This window comes from Musca domestica, unplaced genomic scaffold (assembly GCF_030504385.1).
Source record: "Musca domestica strain aabys unplaced genomic scaffold, Musca_domestica.polishedcontigs.V.1.1 9, whole genome shotgun sequence".
Taxonomy (NCBI): domain Eukaryota; kingdom Metazoa; phylum Arthropoda; class Insecta; order Diptera; family Muscidae; genus Musca; species Musca domestica.
In genome coordinates, this window is record NW_026712435.1 from 15,208,556 (window position 1) to 15,217,482 (window position 8,927).

General features: G+C 34.5%; 1 protein-coding gene across 2 annotated transcripts; it reads right to left on the reverse strand.

The window, feature by feature from the left end:
• Positions 1–45: 45 nt before the first annotated feature.
• On the reverse strand, positions 46–8,279 carry LOC101894255 (uncharacterized). 2 transcript variants are annotated; one of them, XM_011292558.3, is made up of 4 exons: positions 8,085–8,279; positions 1,928–2,045; positions 1,297–1,828; positions 46–197 (listed from the first exon to the last, which is right to left on the reverse strand). In XM_011292558.3, the coding sequence occupies exons 1-4, from the start codon at positions 8,130–8,132 to the stop codon at positions 74–76; spliced, it is 822 nt and encodes a 273-aa protein (XP_011290860.2). In that variant the 5' UTR covers positions 8,133–8,279; the 3' UTR covers positions 46–73. The 2 variants fall into 2 exon arrangements, with proteins under 2 accessions (XP_011290860.2, XP_058987803.1); XM_059131820.1 differs by having other exon boundaries at positions 1,928–2,041; positions 8,081–8,279.
• Positions 8,280–8,927: the final 648 nt, after the last annotated feature.

Genomic DNA, 8,927 nt, shown 5'->3' on the forward strand with positions numbered 1-8,927 from the left:
ATAATTAATTTAATTTTAAATTTAAGTGAAAAATAAAAAGACCAATAGTGTATGAAAAACGTGTATTTTTTTATTACAAACAGTAAGTTGGTTTATTGAAGACACATTGTTCCTGTTGAATATGATAATAAGTTCCAGAAGAACAGCTATATTCAACTCCTTTAATTATTCCATTTTCTTTGTAACAATACACATATCTGAAACAAGAGAAAGAGAGAAAAAATATGTTAAATAATTGATATGAGAATGCGTAAAATATATGTCTGCTTTAGTTATATGTCATTTAAGTGGGAGAAACACAAACATACAGGGTGAGATAATAAACAAGTAAAAAAAACATTAAGTTCGACCGGGCCAAACTTTTAATACCCTCCACCTTAGGGTAAAAGAAAAATTAGAAGAAATGTGGCAAAAACCATTAAAATGCCGAATATCGGGAGGTACCGTTATATGGGGGCTACACCAAAACGTGGACCTATAATTACAATGTTTCGCTACACAAACTAGGACCCATTAGGACCCACAAATACCAATTTTTAGACAAATCCGTGAAAAAATGTGGCAAAAAAAACGAAAATACCGAATATCGGGAGGTACCTTTATATGGAGACTATTGCCACACGCTCAGGGACCCGTTATGACCTACAAATACCAATTTCCAGACAAATCCGTGAAAAAATGTGGCATAAATCATCAAAATACCGAATATCGGGAGCTACCGTTATATGGGGGCTATACGAAGACGTGGACCTGCATACAAAAATGTTTGTCATAGGCTGTAGTACCCATTACGAACTTCAAATACGAAATTTAAAATAATTCCGGTAAATTATGTCACTGAAATCATGAAAATACCGAATATCGGGAGGTACCGTTATATGGGGCCTATACGAAGACTTGGACCTGCATGCAAAAATTTTTGTCATGGGCTGTAGTAACCATTACGCACTTTAAATATAAAATTTGAAATAATTCCGATAAAAATCATGAAAATACCGAATATCGGGGGGTACCGTTATATGGCGGCTCTACCTGCCTACTGGTAAACTATGCAAAATTTTAGCCTTCCATCTCAATTCGTTCGAAACATACCGGGACAGACAGAGAGAAAGACAGACAGACGGACATCGCTAAATCGTCTTAGAATTATACGCTGATGATGATAAAGTTAATATACCCTCCATAGAATAGTGGAGGGTATAAAAATGATTCGCAAAATATTCTTAAGTTTACAATGTATCCATAAGGTATAAAGTTAATAGCAAAATTATTATTATTATTATTTTTTTTGTATACCTCTTGCAATAGGGATCCACTGGAGATGTTGGATATAGCCCAACTTCTGCCATTTGAGTGCAAACTTGTTGTGGTGTTAAGTCTCCCACCGGATTTGTGGTAGTGGAACCTTCTCCGTCATTACCATTCCCATTCGTTGGTGTCGTTGAACCAATTCCAGGTGTTGATGAATTTTCGCCACCATTTTCACCTCCGTTTTCGTTATCATCGCCTCCGGCCACCACATCACAAGTGACACTCTCCACCAAATCTTCCAAAACGCAAATTGCATCACTATTGGCATCGCAAACAAGACCCTGTGGACAATAGCCAATTTGTCCGATAGGCCGGATGGCGCCATAACACATTTGAAATGTGGTCCGACTTAGGCATGCAAACAAATGATTGCGATGGGCACTGCACATCCCACACAACGATGTGTCACCGCAACTGGGCCGACGTTGTGATGAGCTCTGGACACAAATTGCATTCAAATCGGTGCAATCGAAGCCCTCCTTGCAATGATACAGAGTTTCCATGTTCGGTACATCATCTGAAAGTAGAACACAAAGTGGCAAATCAATGCAGCAGTTAGTCAGTCGGGGCGTTGGAGGCCAATAAGTCACTAATCAATGTTGAGTGTTCTATTTACCACCAAAGCACAAATAGAAGGATGTTGAATTGATACAGGCCGCCTGATTCGCTTGGCACACATTGCATTCGCCAGCAGCATAATTAGAATACATCAACAGCAGCGAGCATAGGACTAGCTATTTGTTTTGGGTCGATTGGGCAAAAATTGACAAAAAAATGGAGATATTAGTTAGGCGAAATACATATGTCATAGTTTGGGGTTATTTAGGCAATACTTTTATCTATATATATAAATGTAAGTTGTGTTAGTTACTACGCTTATAACTCAAGAACCGCTGATCTGATTTTAACGATTCATACAAATTCTGAATTGTCTCTTTTCCGAAAAGGATAATATTCAAAAAAATCGCGTAAAAATGTGATATATTAACATTTTCATTTTGACTTCTGAAATGTACAATCGTAATGTTTTTTTTTTTTTTTTCTATTTTGACTTACTTTTTTCGAATGTACATTTGTAGTGTTTTTTATAATATTTTTTTTTTTTCTTTTAATATTCGAATATTAATACCAATTTATTTTGACTCGATTTCTTGAGAACTGAAATAGAAGCCGGGTTACATTGAAGTGTAGTACCAAATTATGTGGTGGCGAAACGAAATAGATGTTATCGAAATAATTTAACGCGGTCACACCAAATTTAAGTCAAAATTTCTAAAAATCTTGAAAAAAGAGATCTCATTCCAAAAATTCTCAAATCGGGGAAAAATTACATAAGGTATAACTAAAGAACGGCTTGACAATTCATACAATTTTGGAATGGTATCCAATAAAAATATTAATAAAAAGTTTCTTTTTGGTGTGATTTTTTTCAATTTGACATACTATATTGAAGTGAACATTTTTTATTGCCTTGAAATCTGAATGAATAATATTTAAAATAAAATCATATTCAAATCATATTGAATTCAGTGGATTTTTTGTGAACAAATTAAAGAATAATTTTTCACTATATACAATTTTTAACCAAAAACAAAAAAAAAAAAAATGAAATAAGTGCGAGATAGGGCCTATATCGTGGTTCAGGTGGAAGATGCGAACACATTTAAACAAACAAAAATGACCGAAAAAGCCTAATGGGACTCATTTCAAAGCGTGGACCTACTTCTTTTATGTGACAATGATCCGTCCAATGAGAGCTCAAAATGCAATATTCTTTGGGAGAATAATCAGTAAAATACCAAATATAAAAGGTGCAAAATAGTAGAGCGAATGGGACTTTTAGTGAGAAAAGGTTTTATATCCTTCCAGAAATTCTTCCCAAACATTCAAAATACCTTAAATCGCTTTTGCAGGTCTTTATATCGATCATTACTCACGGATAAGGAAACAACCCGATTTCATATTTATATAACCATCTATGATTTAAGCTATTTTTTTTGGGTCTTGGCCACTTTTTTAATTTTTTGGCCCTTATTTGCCATCTTTGTTTCAAAGGGGGTAGAGAACCTCTTCGCATAAAATTTGAAATTTTCAGAGTAGGGCCCATATTGGTCTTGACCACATTCATCAATTGATTTGGCTAAAAAATTGAGTTTATGCTGGGTTGGGGAACCATCATACAGATAATTGCCACATAGGAATTTATTTAAGTAAAATCCCCACATTGGAGTATCCCCAATTTCACTTTCACATCTAATGTGTGGTCAGAAAAGAAAAGTTTGTATTCTATTGAATTTGTAACCCCCAAGAGAATATTGGTTGGGAACGTAGATTTGGGATGTACATCTATATGAAATAAATTGTGGAAACATGAACAAATTACAAATATAAGAAAGTAGCACGGGACCAAATATTTGTTGAATCATCATTGAATTATACTATGATGAAACTATGGACTTTAAGGGGTCTCCAACTTACAATTTAAATGGCAATAAAAATTAATTCCCATCTTTCATTCTGCCCTCAATTATGAGGTGGATAAAACTATTTTTACTTATTTAAATCACGCGAAATGCTATGACATGCTATATTGTTCTGCTATATTTTTGATTTGGTCTGTATTTGTCATATTGGATTATAAGGGTAGAAGAAAGGGGTAGAAGAAAGTTTTCAATGTACGTCGATGTTTCGGAGTAGTGCCCATATAAAGAAGGTACCTCCTAATTTTACCATACCTCCTAAATTTACCAAACAGACCGACATGGTTAGGGGGAATTATTAGGACTCTAATGCACAATCTAAGGTGCTAATGGGTTTAAGAAAGTATTTAACTTTGGCTACTTTTAAATCATTCAGCCCTCAATTATGTAGTATACAAAATACAGTAAATTCCAAATCACTGCTCATTTGACTTTGCTACGATTTTTACCATATTAAAAATTAATTTGATCCCTTACATGGCGATAAGATTGATATATACTTTTTAATACATTTGTATAGCACATCCACACAGTTGAAAACCACGGTTTAAATATTGAAGCCCACGGCTTAAAAATGGGTACAGGTATTTTAAAACACTTTTAATCGACCTGTACGTGAACACTTATATCAGTCATATCTGTGAATAATTATGCTTGGACAAATATGGATGATAGACAAAATCTACGGGCCGGCAACGCGGACCGGGCCAGCTAGTTATTAATAAATTGAAGTATAGATTTACGATGGCCAAAATCAGACATGAGCTTCCAAAATATTATTGTAGAACACATTTGTACATTTTTACCAAATTAAATTAAACTAATTAATACGAATAATATTTAACGGTAGCAGTCGTTTTTATTCCGTTCAACACTATGTGTTTGGGGTATTATATGTTTGATTATGTAACACCTCGAAATATTGGTCCCCGCTACATAGGAAATTATATATGGATCTACCATCTCGCCGAGCTGAGTCGATCTAGCTATGTATGTCTGTCCGTCCGTCCATGTTAATTTGTAATCACGCTACAGGTCGCAATTATGGCCCGATCCTGACAATATTGAAAATGTAGGTGGGGATAAGGTCAGAATAAAAGCCTATTGTTTTTAAATGGACCAAAACAAAAAAATCCTGATTTTGTTCGAAAAATATGGCAATAAAAAGTTTAATATTTTTTGTTTCAATTTTCATATTTTTAATCGCATGCGATTTTTTCAATTTGACTTAATATTTTGAATTGTACATTTTCTACACCCGCAACACTTTATTTTTAGGGTATTATATACAGGTAGCAATTATCGTCCGATCCTCACGACATTTTGCATGGGAGTAGGGTTAAGGTCAGAATTGAAGCCTAATGTTTTTGAGATGTACATTTAGGGGTTTCAAATGGACCAAAAAATTAATATATTCCTGATTTTTCAATCGCTCTATAGGTCACAATTGAATACCAAAACCGTTTCAGGACATTTAGAGCCGAATTAGGTTGTCCGTCTGTTTGTCCGCTTGTTGTGCACGATAACTCTCGAAGGGAGTATCCGATTAGGCACAAACTTGGTACATCGTTATATTATTGTCAAACTTAAATCGAGTTCGGAGATGGCAATATGTGTCCCCTTCTCTGAATAACCATGAATCCTGTAAATCTCGCCACAACGAAAATTTAATATTAAGACAAGATCTGTTATGAATATTGGTAATATTGAGCCACTACTTCCGGTGCCTCCCCCACAAAAGGTTAACATTGGGAATAACCAAAACGATCATAAAATGCGAATTGAAACCCAATTTTCTTAAAATCGCACACATCCTAATACTTTCACTAAAACAAGATCGGGTGTGAGGATGGTAGATATTGGTCCACTGCTTCTCGTACCTCTTCCACAAGGGGTCAACATTTTAAATAATTGTATCTCTCATAAAATGCGAAATAAGCATCCGATTGTCTTAAAATTTCACACATCAAAATATTTCTACTAAAACAATATCTGATGTGAAGATGAAATATATAGGACCTTCTTTTGGTACCTCCACCACAAAGGGTTAAGATTTGGAAGAACCCAAACTCCCATAAAATGCGAAATAAGCATTCGATTCATTCTAAGGGTCAAAATTTAGAATAATTATAATCCGTATAACATGCGAAGAAAATCAACGATTTGGTGTATTGGTATTGAAAAAGAGATATATCGGTCCATGTTTTGATATAGCACCCATATAATGATATCTCCCGATATTTCGTATTTTAATGACATTTCGCCACATTTGTCTACGGAATTTTGTCCACCAAATTTGATATTAGGAATGAGTAACGGGTGCTACTTCTGGTGGCTGAACATTGGCTGCATATGTCCACGTTTTACTGTGGTATTCGGTATTTTGATATTTTTGGACACGGATTGTTCGTAATGGATTCTAGCTACGGTGCCGAAACATTGTATATATTGGTCCACATTTTCGTATAGCCCCCATATAACGATTAAGCGATGGCCGTCTGTCTATTGTAATCACACTATCTTTCGAAAGGATTGAGGTAAAAGGCTTAATTTTTGCACACGTGTATATTTTGTCAGTAGGCTAAGTTCCTAAATGGGCCATATCGGTCCACATTTTTATATAGCCCCACATAAAGGTACCTCCCGATATTGGGCGTTTTGATGACTTCAAATTTCGTATTTCAAGTTCGTAATGTGTACTACAGATTATGACAAAAAACTACTTATACAGGTCCTCTATATCCTCTATGAGAAAAAACTACTTATGCATCCCGTATATCGCCTTATAACGGTTTTCATTCAAATGGTATTTTCCTACCAAATGCTTTTATACCCTACACCACATAGTGGTAAGGGTATTATGTCTTTGTGCATTTGTTTGTAACATGGAGAAAGAAGCGAGATAGACCCATAGTTAGTTGATTTAAGCATATCAGTCCGCCTTGAAATTGGAGCACCAAACATGTAATATCAGCCCGAACAGTATAGAATTTTATAACCAAATTAGGCCTGAAAATAAGTATGCCAAATTTGATCGAAATCGGTTCAGATATATAGCTCCCATGTATATTGTTCATCCGATTTGTTTTTTTCTTTGTCCTCCGCAGCCGTAATATACACTCTGTAACAACAATATTTGGGGAAATATATCAAATACAGCTCAGAAATACATTTGCTAAATTTTATCGAGATCGGTTCAGATTTGGATATAGCTTCCATATATAACTTCGTCCGATTTACCTTTTATTGTGCACCAAACGTCTAATATTTGCCCAAATGGGATGGAATTTGGCACTTACGACCGAATTGAGTCTAGAAGGTTGTATGTCAAATTTGGTGAAGATCGGTTCAGATATAGCTATAGCTCCCATATATAGTGTTCATCCGATTTGTTATATTTGTTACCCACAGCCGTAATATGCACTCCGTAACAACGATATTCAGGGAAAAATATCAAATACAGCTCAGAAAGGTCTTTGCCAAATTTTATGGAGATCGGTTCCGATTTGGATATGGCTCCCATATATATTTTTATCCGATTTAATTGTAATTGTGCACCAAATGGGCAATACAAGTCCGAATTTAAAGGATACAAATGCTTCGGCATATTTAGTCCTTTGAACTTTAAATTAAAATTACAATCATATCGTGTATGATTGAATTCTCCCATTAAAACTTTAAATTGTTATGTGGAGCTCTACTAAATTATCAAAGTGGTGTAGGCTACATAAAATCGGCCCCGAACGACTTTAAGACTTTCTTTACTGTTTTTTTTTTTCGTGGATGTAATTATTTTTTTTTTTTTTAATTTTTTGTGGAGGTGCCACATGGAAAGAAGAGGACCGATGTTATCCATCTTCAACCTTGATCTAAGTTTAACAAAAATATTGGTTTGTGAAACGTTTGGAAAGAAGCGGTACTTATCATTCTCTAGCTCTGTCAAATGATTTATATGGGTTAAGCTATACCAGCTGCTGTTATGTTGGGTTAATCAAAATACGATAGCTACCAAATATGTTTCATCCGATCTTATAATTAAGCCTTCTCCACGTAATTCGCACTCGATAAGAAGCATATGATGTAATTCATGTAAATTCCCAATAGAAACAAATGTATATCTTAGGTAGGGTAGGTCGAGGCTCTTCAACCTTTGTTCTTTTCTAACTTGTTTGTGAAAATTTCAAGTTCATATTTATTTAATAAGTTTATTAAGATAAAAAATCTGGCGATAACTTTTCCAATTTTATATCACACACAGAATTAACGAATTACTCTTTAATGCTAATCACTCACTTGCCATGCGTAGGCATTTGGGACTCCACAGAACACTCTGCGTATCATTTCACTTTCTTTATTGAAATTCCACAGTTATTTATTGAAGAAAGAGTCACAAACGTTTGGCGTCGCAGCATTCGGACAACTAATCGAAGAAACAAATTTCTTAAAATAAAAAGTATTATTTTAAAAATCTCTAACCAGAGACACACTTTACGGCAAGTGAAATGACTGACAACTGTTTACCATTCAACTTTCGGGGGGTGTTAATTTTTCTTTATTTGCATTTCCAGACGTCTAAGAAAAACTCGTCACTCTTCGACTTCTCAATGTAAATATTTTCTAATTTCACAATTCTGTTTACCTGTTGTCTTATTTTTTGGTAAGTTGCGTTGCTCTACAACGGCAATAAAGACTTCTAAGAAATAAATCGTAATCTAATCACCGAAAACAAAAAGATATCTTAATTATTGTGTGATTTGTCTTCATTGTCAGTGCTAGTTTAAATGTTTCAGATTAATGACTTAAGTGTTTTGAAGATTTTTATAACCATCTACATTAATATGTCCATTAGAATTTATTACAAGTTGTTGTTCTTGAGAAGCAGGATGCGCGCTCTTGCTGAAAATATATTGCGACGTTTGGACTATATTGTTAACTTCCTTCACAATGTTAACATGAGGTACCAGACCATTGGTATGGGCAAAATTATATTAAAATCGAACATTTATATATTATCATAATTTCCATATTAATCTCAGGTTACTGGTTGAGATACATATATTTAGATATATTAAGTTGTAGAGAATCGCTGAGTAGTTTCGCAATTTATGACAGATAAAAGTATTTCAAATTGTGACC